This window comes from Natator depressus, chromosome 7 (genome assembly GCF_965152275.1).
Source record: "Natator depressus isolate rNatDep1 chromosome 7, rNatDep2.hap1, whole genome shotgun sequence".
NCBI lineage: Eukaryota > Metazoa > Chordata > Testudines > Cheloniidae > Natator > Natator depressus.
Genome location: NC_134240.1, coordinates 109,674,049 through 109,693,355, shown reverse-complemented (window position 1 = coordinate 109,693,355; position 19,307 = coordinate 109,674,049). Strand labels below are relative to the sequence as shown.

Here is a 19,307-nt window from a genome sequence, read left to right as displayed (position 1 = left end):
ACATGTAGTTCTTAATGGCCAGAAAAATTAAATACAAAATTAAGATCCAAACATAGGTGCTAGAACTACGGGTGCAGCAGCTCCCCCTGGCTTGAAGTGGTTTCCATCATATACAGGGTTTACAGTTTGGTTCAATGACTCTCAGCACCCCCACTATATATATTGTTCCTGCACCCCTGTATCCTAACGAAAAGAAGGATATGTACATCTAACATAGCAAAGACACAAACTGAGTCTGAAATAAAAGGACAGATAGACACTGTATGAATTTTCTAAAAGGATTTCAGGGTTTTTTAAATTGCACATAATCTGTTTCTGAAGTGAAATTCATATTTGCATTTAATTTTTCTCTCCAGGCTGTCCAGGTCATTCCTAGTGTGGGAATATGGGCAAAGGGGAAATAATTCCACAGAGGAGGATTTCTGCTCTCCCTCTTCTTACTTTATTTTGTTAGTTACGATGCCAGTGTTGACAGTTAAGAAAAAGCTGTGACTAGTATTTAAATTGTCTGGTTCTTGGGCCTCAATTCTGCATCTGTTCCATACGCAGAGAACTCTCACTGAGTTCAGTGGGAATCCTGGGCACAGCATGACCGAAGGATCAGAGGCTGCAATGATGGGTGCCAATATAGGAATCTAGATAGACAGCTCAGGCATCTACTAGGGTGAAAACATATGACTTGATGCTTACTGCTTTTGAGCAGCTCAGCCCTCCAGTGTTTCTAACCCAGTCCATTTTATTACTCTCTGGCCTGCTTTTATGCAGAATATATTCTTGCTAGTGATACTCAACAAATGTTTTAGAGTGAGTCTAATTACAGGGATTTAAGGGGGTTATTCCTTCTCTCTCATTTCACAGTCTTACCTTGTATGCGGCTTGTCTCATAAACTGCTTTGCGGGCTGTTTCCAAATAGCAGGCACTGTAATGACCCATCTTACCTCAGAGTTTTCAAACTCTGAGCCAGCTTGATCGCTGAGCTCCTAAACCAAATGAAAACACAGAGACAGATGTAAGATTGACACCAGCTGTTTTACAAGTATATATAGTTTTCAGCTGGCTTTGGCGAAGGTAACTTCCCCCTTTCATAATTTTTTTTAATGTTAAGTCTACATTACAATCAGAATGTTTAAATCACTAGCCGGCATTTCAAGAATGCTCACAATACCAACAGTGGGGTATATAACCAACAGTTACAGCATGCCTTCTCCCGGAGGCCCATGGAAAGGTTTGTTAACATGGAGCAGGAAGAGTTAGTTTTTCCAATGAGGAGTTCAGGTTTTGCTGAACATAATAGCGTATTTATGTATGTCCACGGTAAAAATCTGGTCTCTGCAGACACTTTAAAGAATTCACACTTTCACCTTAATTAATGTCCCGCAAATGATTTGCTGTAGCACTGACAAACCTTGTATTTTACAATCTGAATTTGTCAATGGCTGCTTTATACACTGACCATATTTAGATCAATCAATTTTTTAAAGACAGAGTCAAAATGTAATTTCCTCTTACTAAGAATCTGAAAACATTTGACTGTTGATGGTTTGAAAATTTTTTACTTTTGAGCAAACATTTAATGGTAGCATTTTTTTTTCTTTTTTTTTAAAAAGAGCTTGTAGTCCACTGCCGATTAGGTAACATTTGGGACATGTTTCGGGAAAGGTTCCAAGTAAAATGTCATTATTATAGGGCCTATTTAAATCTCCATCCAAAAAGGGTAAACAACGACCTGCTTTAGAATGTAAAACATTTTTCTATATGCAATTCCCCAAGGCGTTGTGTTTGCTTAGCTACAATACAATTCAAAACTTGTGGCGGAAAAGCAGAGATCTTATATCACCAGAACACTCTGTTTGATCAATTATTATACACACGAAGTAATGGTCCATTGATACTGCTTATTTTATTTTACACATATACACAGACCATCATATCACAGAACTCTGCTTATTTACATCAGTTCAGGTCCAGAGGATGCAACGGAGCAAAATTGTACGTGTCACTGTGCAGCAGTGCCCCAGAATATGCACATTTGCCTTGGAATTTCCCCAAGCTGTGTATGGTGTTAGCTCTGTGACTCATTAACATTTGAGTGTGGCGGCAAAGCAAAGCAAAGCAAAGTAGCTGGAGTCCAAAATATGGCTTTGAAAATGTAGCGGTAGGCTGGTGTCTTCTCTCACAGCAGCCATAAAGAAGAGAGATAACAATCAAAGAGAATAAATGAATCCCATTCAAAGAAAGAAGTAGGTTAACTATCTAACAATGAGGTTGTTTAAGTGATACTTGCCTGAATGGAGCTTTAGGGACAAATTCTTCCCTAGCAATCCCTAGACAGATTGCACTGGTGTATGTGAGTCCAGAATTCAGCTCTTAATTCATGATCCTGAGTTGTACCAGTCAAGCTGTGTGTATACGGTTCCCCTAGGGACAGCAAACCTGGTAACTTCTGTGACAGGCTAGATACTACAGAACATGCTTTCAGAGGGTCTAGGGTGCATCTATTATTACCTGTAAGGCAAAGTAAGGGCTGGCAGAGCCTGGGAGAGATTGTCTGGGTGGCTGACACACTGGTGGTGTTAGGGAGCTGACACCTAATGAAGCACAAGCAACTCTCTCTCGCAGAGACAGGAGGGCGACAAAGTAACTCACAGTCTTGGGCAACCCGAGAAAGGGTCACAGTAGCATGAATTCAGAGTAGCAGCCGTGTTAGTCTGTATTCACAAAAGAAAAGGAGTACTTGTGGCACCTTAGAGACTAACAAATTTATCTGAGCATAAGCTTTCGTGAGCTACAGCTCACTTCATCGGATGCATTCAGTGGAAAATACAGTGAATATAAATCTCCCCACTGTATTTTCCACTGAATGCATCCGATGAAGTGAGCTGTAGCTCACAAAAGCTTATGCTCAAATAAATTGGTTAGTCTCTAAGGTGCCACAAGTACTCCTTTTCAGTAGCATGAATTGTTTACCTAAGAAATGTCTTTTGTAGGACAATACATGCTATATAGCTCCTCACCATCAGCTAGGAAGCACGTTACAAGAAGTGTGAAGTGTTGCAGTTTTTCAGTATGTGTTAGGGGAGAATACAATTCCATTCTCTCTAATTTGTGAGGCTCATGTTAGGAATTTTGTTTTCTTTATTGCAAAGAAACCAGACCACTTTCATCTCTCTTATGTATAAACATCAGCCATGTTATTAGAAAAAACAAAAACATAAAGGGTGGGCACTTACATTTGAAGTAGAAGTGATGCAGGGGAGGCAAGACACGAGAATAAGCTATAACAGATGTTGCATATACTGTATCTCCCTAATGCTGGTGAGATTTTTTTATACACAAACATTCTCTATAAGGGACAAAAAACAACATCTGCTCTCTGTTCACAACTGGGTGAAGTCTGCCCGATGTAGAGAACTTGAACAAAGTCAAGGCATCACATATGCCCCCAAAATAGGGGACTTGAGCATCTGTATAGGGCCCTAAGAAGTTAGAGTACAATCTGCTAGACAGGAGAGAACCTTTAAATGAGTACAGAATATGGAATGCCCCAGCAGGAGGAGAATCACAATGAATGGAGCCAAAAGAGGCTCTCAGATGTATTACTTCTAGAGAGTTACACATACAGATAATGCCAAGCACTGAGTTTCCGGTATTCAGATTTTTAATCACATTTTGTTCAAGCAAATGCCAAATACAAGAAGATTTTCCTTGACGAGAAAATAATAGGTATAAAAGCATCATTCCATTGAGAGAACATTCAGTCTCTGCATCACAGTGATACCGATACATCCTCTTGCTCCCACTGTAAGGAAGGAAATCACTTAAGGCTATCCAGGACCCTTCACAGTCCCCGACTTTCCTGGACTTCCTACAGCTGCCCCACTTTGTTTACATCAAACACTGCTGGAGGCTGAAGCTTGGCACAGTTAAAATTGTTGGGGCAGCATTTGTACTAGTTATAAATATAGAGAGCTGAATAAAGGAAGTATTTTCCCTACCTTTAATGCCTGTTCCTTAAAGAACTGCAGGGCGTAAGCAAATATTTCAAGTGCTTTGACTTTTTTCCCGTTTGCAGCTGTCAGATCTGTTTCCATGGTGAGATTCTGAAGGAAGAAAATAAGAGGTAAATGTTAAATTCATTTCCCATTGCTTGAGGGAAGGGAATTCTTCCTTGCTGGGACCGACCAGCTTCGGAAAAACTGATGTACTTTGTTTGGGGTTTTTTTTCTAGTTTTCTTTTGGAGAGGATCTAACCAACCATGGGGATTTCCTGGATTGTGATATTTTGTTGTTTGTTACAGGCCAGGTTTTTTGTACCCATCAGTTGTGGCTACAAATAGTTGTAGGCAGAGCTTGTAATGTGGATATTTAAGTATCTCATTTGCATAAATTGCACCTGCAATTAATTGAAGCCATGAAACTGCATGCAAAAAATGAAGCCCAAGGTAAAGGTTAAAAAATCATATATTTTGAATTCCTACCAAGATGTGAAACTAGAAAAGAAAGACCAACCCCCAGAACTCTAGAATGGTTATTTTAAGATTTAAAGTCAGAGTATAATAATTGGGAGTACAGTCGAATAATAACATGACTTCCTTTTGGAATATATCACCAAGTATTAAGGGTGAATTCACTCCCATGCAGAGGGTCACCCTTACAGCTATGTAGCTCTTAAGTTCCTCTTATGCCTTCAGAATAGGGTTTAAGTGGTACACAGGCCTTAGATAAGCTCTCTGCTCAGGAGCGAATTTCACTCAAAAAGAGCAGACAGGACAGGATAGTCCAGGAGAGGAAGCTGCCAAGGTTTAGAATGGCATTAATTAAAATGTTGAAGAATGTTTGTTGCTGGGAGAGGGAAGTAAAATAAAGCAGTAGGCATTACGTTATAAGTTTCACTTAATAATCAAATCCATTTTTTTGTACAAGTACTAATGCTGGTGCTCCATGCCTGGCTCATAATTTGTAAAGAAATCTCGCATGGTCAATATAAAAATATGTTTAGTTACAAATGCAAACCATCGAAGCAGAGCTCAGTTATTACTTACACCAGTGGTGTGTAGCTTCATCTTAAACTTTTCAAAATATAACCAATGCTTGGATTCATTGGGATCCAGGTCATGGTAGAAATCTCTTGCTGCATAACCGAAGCTATGAAACTTTCTTTCTGGTGTTAAGAGGATAGTAGTTGGAGTCTTCTGATTGGATATACCAGGATCTCCACCTTCCCATCGCCTAGGAAAAAGATGAACCAGCTTCAAAATAGTGATAATTAACATTCATAATGATATGCTTATTAATGCATTGTGTAAGCAAGCTGGATCTGGCAATGGGTTACACAGAAGAATTTCACATGAGCAGACTTGGATTTGAATGCTCTTTAGGCCAAAAGTGAATGTTTATTCACAGCCAAGAAAACTTTGTTCCAGACTTTTAACAGTCTTCACACATGGTCATGAAATTTTCAACAGTATGGTTATATCCTTCCCTTGATGGGTATATAACTCCCATAGTGTGAGCTACACAGGAATAACAAGGGGACAAAAATATCAAGATAATTGAAAATCAATAAAATAATTAACAAATGAAATATATATTATATACAAAAAACCCCACTTTAAAAGAACATTAAGATTGCAAAGCCAAGCACTCAAAAGTTAGGAAATGCAAAAGTTGTTGCCCATACAACCTTAAATCAGCCCCCTTGTCAATATGCATTGTAACATAGCCTTTAAATACATGATCATTTACAACCATTTCCACAAGACCCCATCAAGGAAATCCCATCCAGTCAACTGTCACCATGGAGAATTGGATTCTATCCCTGCCTCTAGAGTTCTTTTGTGATGCTGGACAAGTCAATTAAAACAAACTTTTCACAGCTGGCCACCGATTGTGTGTTCCTCATTTTCTGGGTACCTCGTTTGAAACCTTAGGGGGCATATTTACAGAAGTGCTGAGCACTCACAGCTGCGATTGAAGTTAATGGGAGCCATGTTTTAACAGAATGTGCTATAAAAATGCTAAATATTCTCAAAAATAACACCCTAGGCATCTCAATTTGGGCATCCAAAATGAGTGTAAACAATGTTAGCCTTCCTCTCTGTGCCTCAGTTCCCCATCTGCAAAATGAGCATAATAATAAATCCCTACCTCCCAGGGGGTTGTGAAGATAAATTCATTAGTTTTTGTGAAGCATCCACATATCATGGTGAGAACATCACAGAAAAGCCCATGAGTAAGGTTAAGATTCTGTCATGGGTATTTTTAGTAAAAGCCAGGGATAGGTTGCGGGCAATAAACAAAAATTCTTGCAAGCCCACGACCTGTCTCTGACTTTTACTAAAAATACTCTGGGGCGGTTGTGAAAGCACTGCCAGGGGCTGACCTGTCAGCTGCCCCAGCCCCACTGCTGCTCCTGCTGCAGGGGCTGACCCAACCCCAGCCAGTACTTCTGCCCTGGGCCCACTGCTCCAGCGCCTCTGGGGCTGACTGCCAGCCAGCTGCTGCGGCAGCTTCAGGGGTACTGACCCAATCCCAGCTGCTGTTCCAGTGGCTCCAGGACTGAGAGCTGCTCCAGGCCTGCCCCAAGGAAGTCATAGGGGTCCCAGAAAGTCACGGAATCTGCGACCTCCGTGAGAGAATCATACCCTTGCCCATAAGGAAATTAATAGTTTTATATTCGGTACAGATTTGGATGGTGTGTGAAAAATAAAGTATGAGGCCACAAACTGACCGAAGAGGATAAATAGATATATTGAATAACTACCTATATATATGAGTAGTGTATATCCTGTGCACTGAATGAGGCAGGGAACCTGTGGGTAAACAGTATGTGATCATGTAATAAAAGACTGCATCATAATTAGAGCTGGTTGAAAAATAAGATATTTTCCCCTGTGGACAATTTTGACCTTTTTGGGGGGTAGGAGGGAAGCAAGCAGCTGTGGAGCCTCACAAGAGTTGTATTTTCAGGTGCCTTGGCTCCCTGGCCAAGCTATGTTCCCTCAGGATGCACCGCAGTGTCCCCTCTTGCAGATCTGCCATGATGCATCATGGGAGTCTCTGAACATGGTGCATTGTCAGAGATGTAGTCTAGCTGGGGAACACAGCCGATAGGGGAAACTGGAGGCATAAGACACCCAAACAACTCCCCTGAGGCATTGCGATGACAATTCCAAACTGAGTATTTCTGGTTTTGAGAAGAAATATTTTAGATTTAGTTTAGCTAAACTCTCAATTTTCAGTCAAAAAACCGTTTAAGTGGAAAATTTTCAAGCAGTCACAATCATAATGCATACACACAAGGAGTCCAATTTGAGGTTGCACAAGCAACCTTATTTCTGGCATTTCCTAATTTTTGAGTGCATGACTTTGTGACCATAATGTTGGTTTTTTCTGTGTAATTTTATGGTTATGTAAAGAAGGCCTCTCCCTCTCAGAAGAATCAGCAGTACTGTGTGTCAATGCTATGCATACAGGGACTGCAAACACTTCTGACTAAGCCTCTCTTCTACAATTGTCTCTCTGCCTTTCTTCTTATCCTCATCCATCAAGCACCAGACTAGACTGTCTGACCAGACTGGTCAGCTTTAGGGAACATTGAGAGCACAAGAGAGACAGTTTCCTTGCTCTCAGTTCCTGGGCCTGGCACTACATCAGCCCCCAGCAACTTAGAGGAAAATTTAAAGGGAAGTCCTGTTCAGCCCCTGCAGGCCCGGGATGAAGCATATGCCTCTGCTTTATGGGGATAGCAATACAGGTGCAATCCAGTCACACACAGGGGCTATGAGGGGACGGTAGAGTCTTTGGAGAATTTAGCTACTGAATTCTAAGCCATCTCTACTGAGCAAGTGTAAACCAAGACTTTTCAGAATCTTATAATTAGCCAAATTTGGGCAAATTTTCAGAGGGACAGAAAAAGGCACATCCCTGACACCAAGGCTTTCCCTGCTGCGAATTTTCAAGTCCCAGTTCCAAAGCATGGGGACACTAGAGATTTCAACCAAAAAGTTGTAAAATTTTTTTAACATGGCAAAACAACACATTTTCCCTCACTCTCATCCTCTGAGGCAGCTGAACTATTTTTGCTGGATTGGGCTAAAATCCAGCTTGAGGCAGACACGATATGGAAAATTTCAGCCTGAACAGTTAGCATTTGGCAAAGTTATAAGCCACTGGGAACAGGGTCTTATAATAGGAGTTTTGGGCAATGTTAACTACAGGCCGAGCTACTTCCTCTGCATATAAGATAGTATATTAAATTTAGCATGCTTTGTTTTACCTATTGTATATATTTTATACGAGTTGCAAATGAACAGAAAAGACTTAGACAAATTCAAGTATCTGTTATTTAAGCATCAGCCTAAATATTGAGAGCTTTGTGTAAATCACTATCAGTCGATAGGTATTCTTCAGAGTATGCAAGATATTTCTTCCTAACCCATGACATGGATTACGGTAAGGACATTACAAATATCTTGACAGAAACACTGAGGAGTTAATGGGACTTTACAGGCATGAAGTACTGTAACTGGTAAAACCAAAGCTAAAACTATGCAATCAAGGTAAATTAGACACTGATCTAGCAAAGAACTTAAGCACATGCTGAAGTCGAAGCACTGAAGTCAATGGGACTACTTACATACTTAAAACTAAGCACATGCTTTAAGTGCTTTGCTGGATCAGTTCCTAGAAGTTTTTCTTTGTTTGCAAGTACTGGCGCTTACAACAAATAACAACTGGAGTCAAAATGATCATCTTGGTTTGCCTGCAGATTATATTTCCCATGCATATAGCATGCCACAATGCTGCTGAGATCCAGTAGCCTAATAATCTATATCACTGAAACCTTGTGGTCTGCTCTTGTACCAAAGGAGGAATTTGTAGTTGAAAGTCAAAACGATACTACTTTGAGACATTTTACAGAAAAGCAGCTTTGTTAGAAGGTAGCCAGAAATCCAAGTGTCTGGAAAGGATCAATGTTAGGCAGAGAACCAAGATTTCTTAGCAAGGAAAGACGACAATGTATCACTGGTGTGCTACATTTTAATGTAAACATTCTCAAGAATGTTGGAAGTTCAGCTGGAAGTGACATTTCCTGTGCTCAAATATTTATAAATTATACTACATGTAACCCTAATTATGTAAATATTTTGAGCTTCTTAATGCCCTCTGAACTACTGGTTGTCAAACTTCTTAGTCTTTTAAAATTATGTTTTTTCATTGAACTTCATAAACACGTTGTAGCTGGAACAGGATCATGAAACACTTTCCCCAAAATTCTCTATAGTAATTAAGAGACAATGAAAATAGAAATCTATAGATGTGTGTTACTGCCAAGAGCATATTTCATGCACTTTCTGAACACAACTTCATGGGTGAAAGCACAGAGTCAGTAATTTTTGTAAGTGTTCTTGTTATTAAGACGCTAGTTATGCCACACTGGAAATGTGGGTACCACATTTATTTTCCTTTAAATTTTGTCCTTCCAATTTGGCAAACTTTAAAAAAAATTCTTTCTAGCTTGAAAGAAACATGGCTTCTTCCTTTACTCCTTGTTTTGCACTAGCATCTAACATAATGTCTACACATATCCAAGTCACCATAACAGCATGTTGTTCCCTTTGTTGGCATTGGTTTTGTCTAGGTTCTGTACCAAATAATTTCTCAGCAAGTGAGTGGTAAAGTGATATTTAGGATTTGGAGAGTATTTTCCATCAATTGTACTGCAACTACTTTTTGATTGTCTAACCCTGCAATAACATCTGCACTGGCAGACCTCTGCAGCTGTATGAAGCCCTATGCTTTTAACTGGGCTCTGCACAAGTACAGGGGGTTCTGCACAAGTACAGGGTGTGGATCCAAATGCAGGTTGAGGACTTAAGATACTACAGGTCAAATGTTGGGCCTAAAAGTTTGCATGGTGTCACTACCTAAAATTTCCACAGTACGTTACAGACTTAGTTTAAGATGTTAAGCAGTGGTGGGCCAGAGGCACCACTGTGCTATGGCTTTGTAAGAATGGCCCTGTCAGTAGCACAGGTTGGGATCACTAAAGTACAATCTCAGAAATGCCATTTCTTCCAGTATTTCATCCAGATCCCCTATTTTAACAATTAAAATCAAGAATTTAATTTTTCATTTAAAAACTAATTTACTGTCAAAAATGGATATGCAAACTTACTAGTAAATATGGGTCCAATTCTGCCTCCCATACATCTCTGTGGTGCTTGGTATCTATCTGTCTCCAACTGGTAGCACCAAGTACCTTTTCATGAATTGCATTGTGGGTTTCTTGAAGGACCCTTGATGAATGGGGCAGAAAGGCTTTTTATAAACTGACCACAGACGTTGACTGCACAATCAGGACTGTCCACAGATAGCTTCTCTGCTTAGAAGAACTACAGCATGTCTCATTTGGTTAGTAGCACTGTAGTCCTTTTTACTCCAATTTTCAGACTTCCAGAAGGATGAATAATAAGTTGCCTCATGACAAAAGTGATTGCTACAGTTAATATTTTCATACACTCAACTTTCCAAACTATTCACCTTTTGGGCTGAAATTTCCCATAATTTGTTCTCTACACAAGGGTACAATTTATCTTTTCTTTTCTTTAAAGAAAGATATTTTTAGTAAGACTGAAGTCAATTTTGAATTATGGGAAATGAAAAAAGAAAACACAAAACTTTTCCTTTTCATTTTCCAGTGCTCTTTTCCTTTTGTGTATCCATCACAGTAGTCTTTATATTTGTGATCACATTACTAGATGCATATGTATCAAATTCGCAGGGGAAAAAGCTGTATTGCATTATATTATTTGAGAAACAATATGTAATCACATAACTAACAGGTATTTTGTATGCATACATGCATATAAGTGGTAGAGTTAAGCTTCACTTTTACATTTTCTGACTTTTGAGTGCTTAACAACCTTAACGTAACATTACCAGGGGTTTATGCACCCCTCCCAAAGTAACAAATTTAAATGGTCCAAATCTTCAAACACTGGCCTCTGTTTTTGAACCAACAATTTGTGGGTGCAAATAACTGCAGTCAAAAAAATGTTGTGTACACAACTATATGCAGGCATAATTTAGGTAAGTGACCGTACCTTAGACAGCTACATTACTTGACTTACGGATGCACCATTAGACTGAGAAGACCAGATCCCCTTTGCCCTGCTCCCAATGGAAAGCTGCCATAACAGAGGAAGAGGGAGTCCAGGGATATTGGGGAATCCCTGGCATAGTTAGCTTTATGCCATTTGCCTCCTTGCACCTCCGGCAGAAGGGGCATCTTAAGGTGCGTCTTATTTTTCTAGACTTTCCCCACTTTTAAGTCAGTTGTGGTGTTCAGTGGTCACTGTAACTGGGTTGATTCCTTGCTGTTGATCACAGAGGGTCACAGCCACTCTACTTCCCTGGTGGAACCTTCTCTCTCTCTGTGTTCACTTCCTCCTACTGAGATGCTAGGAGAGGTAAACTTTCCCCTTTAAATGAATATGCACAACTTTCTCCTACTTATTTCAGTTAGGGTCCACCTACTGCTCAGAACTGCAAACTGCACCATTTCTTAAAATTTAATTAGAGCATCATAAAGCAATGGTATTTCAGCCTAAATGCTTCTCTTCAGTTTGAAAATATTTAAGGACACCCATAGCAATAACCATCATTGTTCTTAGCTCTCTTAACCCCCTCTCCCCCATATCATTCTGCAATGTGGAGAGATGAGGGGTAAAATTTTCAAAAGAGCCTAGTGACCAGATCTTCAAATGCATCCAGCTGAGCATTTTTGCAAATCTGGCCTCTTAATTTAGATGCCTAATTGGGAGCTGAGCATTTCTGAAAACCTGTCTCCAACTGTGGGTGCTGAACACCTTGGAAAATCTGGTCCTAAGTGACTTAGGAGCCTAAGTCACATTTTCAAAAGTGACAAGCTCCTAGGTATCTAGGTGTATTTTGAAAATGGGAATTAGGGACCTTGGAAATTTTTATCCAAAGTTTCTAAATAATAAGATGTGCAGATATGCCAGCTTGTACCTGCCAAATTCTGTATGATATGAGGCAAAAGGACAAGGGCCTTGCACCCACCCCATGTGCAGTGATTTCTCTATTAGGCACTTTTGGAACTGCCATTATCCCAAAGTGCCTAATAGAGAAATTACTGCACATGGATAACAAAGTCACGACCGCCACAGTCATAACTGCTCCCTGAATGCTTCTGTATACTTTGCCAGCAGATTCCTCCTTTAATTCACACCATTTTATAAATCTGAGCAATAAGACTCACAGAGAACATGTTTATGTTTATTATTAAAGCAACTAAAATAAGATAGGGACATAGGAGAAATTTACACCATGAAAGGGGGTTTTCGCATTGGTGGCTGTATACAAATCCAGTCATTCCAAACCCATGCTGACCTCAGATGCAGCAACTGCAGATAATATACACTGTCACCATCAGGAGTTCAATGCTGCAATGCAGCCCTTACCTCATTACATGAATACATTCTGGCTCCTTGGTGAAGCTGTAGGCGTAGCCACTGGATGTCGTGCCAAAATCAATAGCCACAACAACAAGGAATGACTGCTCTACAGCGTCATTTGTATCAGAGTCCTTCTGTTAAAATAACAGAAACAGAACAGATTTTGAGTCACTGTTTAGAGAAGGAATTGTAATCTGTCCTACCTTTCAGTGGCTCTGAACTGCAGCAAAGCATTCATCTGTCTTCTGCAGAAAAGTGCGGTCCCCCAGAACCATGTCAGTAGTCTACATCCCTTAATGGGCATGGAAATGCAATGTACAACCAAACTAACAGTTAATGCTGGTACCTTCCACACAAATCCAAATGAATCAGAAATCCTTTCATGTTTACTTCCAGTAACAGCTGAGACCTACACGGCTAGCTACCAAACTTTTAGAAATGTATTAGCTGAAAAACATGTTATACCTCTGTGTATCATATATGGAATACATGATAGTGATACCATACATCGAATACATAGTAAATTATAAGTTATATAAGCACAAGTAAGACTGCTCAGAAATGGTGAAGCCAGCAGGAAGGTGTGCAGGCCAACCCAATACCTGCCAGTAAAGCTTTATACCGCACCACAGCATCACATATTGCTGCATCTTTTTTGGAAAACCTATTCTGGAAACATTCTAGAGATTGTATTAGGACTAATTCTAATATCCTGCTGCCTATCCTTCTGCCTGTAAATCCATGGGCCTTAGTTACAATCAGTTTAGTTTGACAGGACTCAGAGGAGAGAAAATTTTAAACTAATGAATTGAAAACATCTCTAAAAACGTCTTTAAACTGCTGAGGGTCCCACAGGAATACCAAGATTCTCCCCTTTTCTCTGGCATACAGCCCCCATTCCTAGCTTTGTGCACTCATGAAATATCAGGCCTTTAACTAGTTATTGACATGAAGCTGAATATTGCTTGTTCCAGGCCCTGGGCCACTATCGTTTTGTAGGAAATAGGAAGAAATATTTGTGTGGCGGTTTGATATTTTTTTAAAGAAAAAGGCAGCTATTTGAAGCTGCTCAGGGAGCTGGACTTATGGAATAAATCCTGGCAGAAATAGATTAATGAACAGAGTATAAGCGAGGTCTATGATAAAATTTTACTCATTGTATGTTTCTACCCTTTATCACATAGTTCTACCATTTGGCCATGGATTTTGCCACCATGGACATGGAAATATACTGTATTGTATACAAAATGCAAAACTTAATTCAACCTTAACTATGAAATTCACACCTTGCACTTATTAGTGCCTTCCCTTGAAGGGTGTCAAAACAGTTTATAGACACAGCTTATGTTTTTATTACATTTTAAAGAGACACAATCAATTATATTGTTCAACTTAAAAAACCTGGAAGGTGGCCACCCACAGAAGTTCTTGTCCTAAATTTTCAAAACTGACTAGTCATTTTGGGTGCCTAACTTCAGATACTCCTAAAACACCCACTCTCTGAAAATTAGGCCTCTTAAAAGTGTCTCCAGTTGAGCACCCAAATCACTAGTCACTTCTGAAAATGTAGGTTGAGCTTATGCCCCAGTTCCGTCCACGGTATTCTGTTGTTTGCAAACCCACCATTGCACATACTGAGAGGATATCACACAACTTCCACTGGGAGAGTCATAGTAAACACACCAGAACATAAACACTCTTATACTAATCACCTTTTTGTGTACTGTGCTACTCTCAGTAACAATTTTATCAGCCCTTTACAGCTGACTGCAAGGGGCAAGGCAATTGTCACAGTAAACTGTAGTTGCAAGCGACAGCATAATTAACAAAATTCATACAGCAAACGATACCTTACTAAACTGTCCGAAGGGACAAGCTTAAAGAGATTTAGCCCAAATACAGATGCATGGTTACTTAACTGTGATGTAAACTTTCTACACCCTTTGCCCCTTACACATCATCAAAAGCCAAATGGAATGAGGAACTAACCAACTCATGCACAAAACATGGAAACATTTGGCCTCTTATCAAATGAGGCTCTAAATATGGGTGGGTGGATTGATTTAAATCAAACAATTTAAATCACCAATTTTAGTTATGATTTCAATCAACAAGCAGGAAACCTTAATTTAAATAATCAATTTTAATCATGTTTTGCATTTGTACGTTTTAGTTATTTTCCTAAAGAAAGGTTGATTCCCATTGGCTGGTAACCATTAAAACATGTTGATTTGCAAATAAAAATAGCCTTTACGTGAAATGCAGTGCTAACCAGGAGGACACACTAGATCCATACACATTTTTAAATGCAGTTAGATAGCATAACCTACATTTATTCAAATTCTTAATTTTTACATTTTTATTATGTTAGAAAATGGTGAACGATGCATTATTTATTTACTTGATGATGATTTTATACTTGTGATCTGAGTTACGTTCTATTTGGGTGGAAATTAAAATTTAATTAAAAATGCACAAAAACAGAATTTTATTTTTTGGATTATATAAAACTACTGAATACATAAGAAAAAAAGTTTATCAAAACACATTTTGCATTTAAAACGAACTGATTTAGTAAACAAAGAAAGTATAATCTGTAGTTAGTGAATTGAACTGATTATTTCTGGTCACAATGTCCTTCAAAATAATAGCTCTCCTACTCACTTAGTTTTTATTCATATACTAGAAGAGAAAAACAAGCTTTTTCAATTCCCACTTGGTTTCTTAGCTTTGAATGAACTAGTCACTGAACTAGCTGAACAAACAGCGATGAAGGAAACATTCTCTCTCAGCCTGCAGAAGAGGTTACTGCTGTCAAAAAGCTGGGTTAGCACTTCAAACAAACCATGAGTTCAGATGCTTAGCCAGCAACTTCCAACAGTTCAGTATTTTGACTTTCTTTAAAACTTGGCAACATACATGTACTGCTTAATATTATTATTTGTATTTAATTTAAATGATTTTAACAGATTATAATAAATTCAGGCCCTAACCTAGATTGTCAATTTCAAAATTAATTTTCAATAGTTTACTGTAAAAAATAAGCAACCCTGAATTTAATTTAAATACAAAATATTTTTATTTAAATTAGATTTATTTTCATTAAAATGTGATTGATTTGATTTAAATTGGCTTTTACCCACCCTGAAATAGGGATTGGCAAACAGGCTGTTATTTGGAGATTCAGGGGTCTCCATATTCAGTAGATATTCAGACCCACCATTCCTTCTTTCATTGAAGCCCCTGGATCCTACTAACTGACTCCCTTAAGGGCCACCTACGTGCCAGGACTTGTTGGAGATTGGTGATGAGGAGTAAGGTCCTGGAGTTCAGAAACATGAGGATTTGGTGGATAAACTGAGTATCAGGCATCTGTATATTTTCAGAGAGCTGTTCGGAATCACTGCTGGCTGCATAGGGCTGATGAGGGTTGGGCATTCTGGAAAATATATTACTCAGTTCACATACTGGGGGCTACCTGATCTTCCCTTCTATAAAATTATGCCTTTTTAGTCTAGAAAAGGACATTCCCCCACATGACTCTACCTGGACAACCCCTTTACATTTTACAGAGCAGTGTCAGTATACTCTGTGCTGTAAATAACTAAAGGACTACAGACCCTGCCTCCAGGGGCTTCCTATTTACAACAGAGAAAACAGAAAAGCGCCACACCAGGGATGACCTGATGAAGGACTAATCTCAAACTTTGAGGATTCTTATCCTTGATTTCTCTAATTATACACTTCACTGGTGCACCATTAAAAGGCTTTGCGGAAGTAGTGCATTCACAGGAGAGATATTACTAAAGAGATAGGTGGTTGCTTGATAATCAAGAAGAGAGATGGAGTTCCAAGTTTAAGGAGCAGTGCAGAACACGGCATGAGGTCATGAGTTGGAGAAAGAGGCAAAGGGTGGGAGAGTTGGACTGAGTGAGGGGACGAGGAAATGAATGCAGAAATCTAAGCAGTGGCTGAGCGGTGAAAAACCTTAAGGTAAGGATAAACAGCTTTGTACTTGATGTGCAAAGCCAGGTGAAGCTGGGGAAGGGATTCTACAATGGCAATGACACGTTCTGAGCACCACTGTTTTGTGAGTAGTATGTGTAGTGCGTTACAGTAGAACGCGCATTGCGTTACGGTAGAACCTCACAGTTATGAACACCGGAGTTACGGACTCATTAGGAACTGGAAATATGCAATCAAGCAGCAGCAGAGACAAAAACAAAACCCAAATACAATACAGTGCTGTGTTAAATGTAAACTACTAAAAAAATTAAGGGAACGTTTAAAAAAAGATTTGACAAGGTAGAAACTGTATCTGTGCTTGTTTCATTTAAATTAAAATGGTTAAAAGCAGCATTTTTCTTCCACGTAATACAGCTTTGAAACTTTACCAAGTCAATGTCCAGTTGTAAACTTTTGAAAGAACCACCATAAGGATTTGTTCAGAGTTACGAACATTTCAGAGTTATGAACAACCTCCATTCATGAGGTGTTCGTAACTCTGAGGTACTACTGTGCTTGTGTTGGCCATCCCTGGGGCTTAGTGATAAGGGGTGGAGTATGTCAAAGAAATTAATGTGATTTGTGCGTGTGGAACTGGAGGGGAGGGGGAGTTAAGATAGGTTAAAGAAGCATCCTTTAATGGGACTTTTCGTGACCTCTTTGGGTGTTCCCCATAGGCAACTGTAAATGTTTTATTTTTCTTTGTGATGAGAAAAGAAGAGAGAGAGAGAAAGAGGACAGAGTGATGCATAAGTGTTGAGATCCTATTATTATATAGTCACGTTTCAGAGAACAGGGAATATTTCAGTGATTGCCCAAGATCAGACAGCAAGAGAATGACAAAGGTGGGGATAAAAGGGATTGTTTTGTAGAGCGGTATTGGACCGGCTTATGCAGATGAGTGTCACTTTCCTCTACATCTGTCCTTATATATTTTGTATGGAATTCTGGCCCCATTGGAGTAAATGACAAAACTCCCATTGACTTCAATGGGGCCAGGAGTTCATTCTTTATCTGTACTTCCTGAGCTAGTGGAATTGCTCCTTTAACTTTCTGCATATAAGCCACGAGTTCTGTAACTGATGACCAGGAGACTGAGGAGTCAGGAGTCCTGAGTTCTTATAGGTGGGACAGGCAGGAGAAAATAATGTCAATGCACTGTACAACATATACCCTATATTTCTTACCGCAATATGCGATGGAGACAATGGTGTTATTCCTGGGTCTCCTAAACTTTTAGCTGGGGATGAGTAAGCAGGTGTGGAAACTGCATCTGAAAGAAAATGGAAAGAAAGAAAACTCTTCAGCAACTTGAACATACAAAAATGTCTTTGCAGCAGAATAAGTAGGTTAGTATAAAGTAGTTTGCTCTCTCTACCAGTGCACAGTTTGTCTATTGTGACAATCCTACCATTAAAGCAACCATAAAGAAGGTAAATTCTATAAAACCAGGCTCTCTTAATAATTATGATATATTATTTTGGTTTTATAAACTATTAAAAATATTGCTGGTTCTTTTGAAGATTTGCTAGTTGACATGTATTCCAAGTCAGGTGGAGGCTGTACTGACAGCTTATTTATTATTTGAATCTTCTGACGAATGCACACCATTCATCCAAATCCCGTAAGTAATCTGGTATAGCAAGCCTTAAACTGAATAGTCGCTTCTAGTATCTCCACTGATACCACAGTTTACAAAGTTGTGATTTTGGTTTTGAAAGTTTATTTGAGCTTCCTGGTTGAGCGCCCTCCCATATTATGCATCATTTCTGAAAGCTTCCTAACATTATTCAGAAGTCCCAGCAGACATAAAGAGCTGATACTATGTACACTTCCACCAATAGCTTACGGTTAAAACTTGAGAATTCCTGCAAACGTAGAAGACGAACACAAGATGTGAGATCAAAAAAGACTAATTTCAATAGTAAAAGAGCAGTTTAAATCAATTTGACAATTCCGTAGAAGCGAATTGCAATTACTCTGTCACGAGCATTTATTATTAAACTTTCCCAATGCTCAGTTTCTTCTCTTTAATACATCCACAGTGAAACACGTGGTACAGCTGTTGGTAGTGCTGCAGTAGCACTCCCAACTGGGAGGCAGGAAAGCACCATTAATGAATGATAAAAGAATTCTTTGGTTTTGCATACATTTAAAATCTTACTTGACGAGCAGAATATCAAGTACTTTGCATAAATACCGAAATACACTATTTAAAAAAAATCATCAAATATTCTCACCCTCACTCTCAGAGCTAAAAGTGTACAGTGTCAGTTCACTTGTGGTAGAGAACAAAAGAGGGTAAAGGCCAAATTTCTGCTCTCAGATTAGGACAGCACCTCTCAGGCTGGTTAAAATATATGTATATTTGATGATTGTATCAACCACTTTATTCATCTGTATAAATTCCACTTTGTTCCAAAACATGTGCATCTTGCAATACATACTTGTATGTGTTTCTGTTAGACCTGAAAGGGGCATGTTCTGGCAAAAGTGGGAAGGACTTAGCAGAACACCCATGTTCCTCTTAAGGTCTTTTGATACTTCAAGACTGATCCAATACCCTTTGAAGTCAGTCAGTGCGAGTCTTTCCCTGATGTGAATGGTCTTTAGGATGCTGACTTTGTAGGAAACAAAATATTCTTTTCAGCTGTTGGCTATGTGTTTCTAACATTTCTCTGTGTTGCTACCTCTTATCCTTACCTGTCCAAATTCCTCAGTTTTAGTGATCTACATTCCGTGCATATGCTCAATCACAGGCTCTTTCTGTGTGTGCCTTGTGTGAAACAAAGAAAATCCTGTGAGAGTATACAGCTTCC

The 19,307-nt window shown here is 39.2% G+C and overlaps 1 protein-coding gene across 1 annotated transcript in view; it reads right to left on the bottom strand.

The window, feature by feature from the left end:
• HSPA12A (heat shock protein family A (Hsp70) member 12A) overlaps positions 1 to 19,307 on the bottom strand; it is an 85,113-nt gene that overhangs the window by 40,555 nt on the left and 25,251 nt on the right. Inside the window, exons 2-6 of the mRNA XM_074959275.1 lie at positions 17,676 to 17,761; positions 12,490 to 12,617; positions 5,044 to 5,230; positions 3,997 to 4,101; positions 865 to 981 (exon numbers count right to left, since the gene is read on the bottom strand). Of these exons, the coding sequence (XP_074815376.1) occupies positions 865 to 981; positions 3,997 to 4,101; positions 5,044 to 5,230; positions 12,490 to 12,617; positions 17,676 to 17,761 (623 nt within the window). The remainder of the gene's footprint in view (positions 1 to 864; positions 982 to 3,996; positions 4,102 to 5,043; positions 5,231 to 12,489; positions 12,618 to 17,675; positions 17,762 to 19,307) is intronic.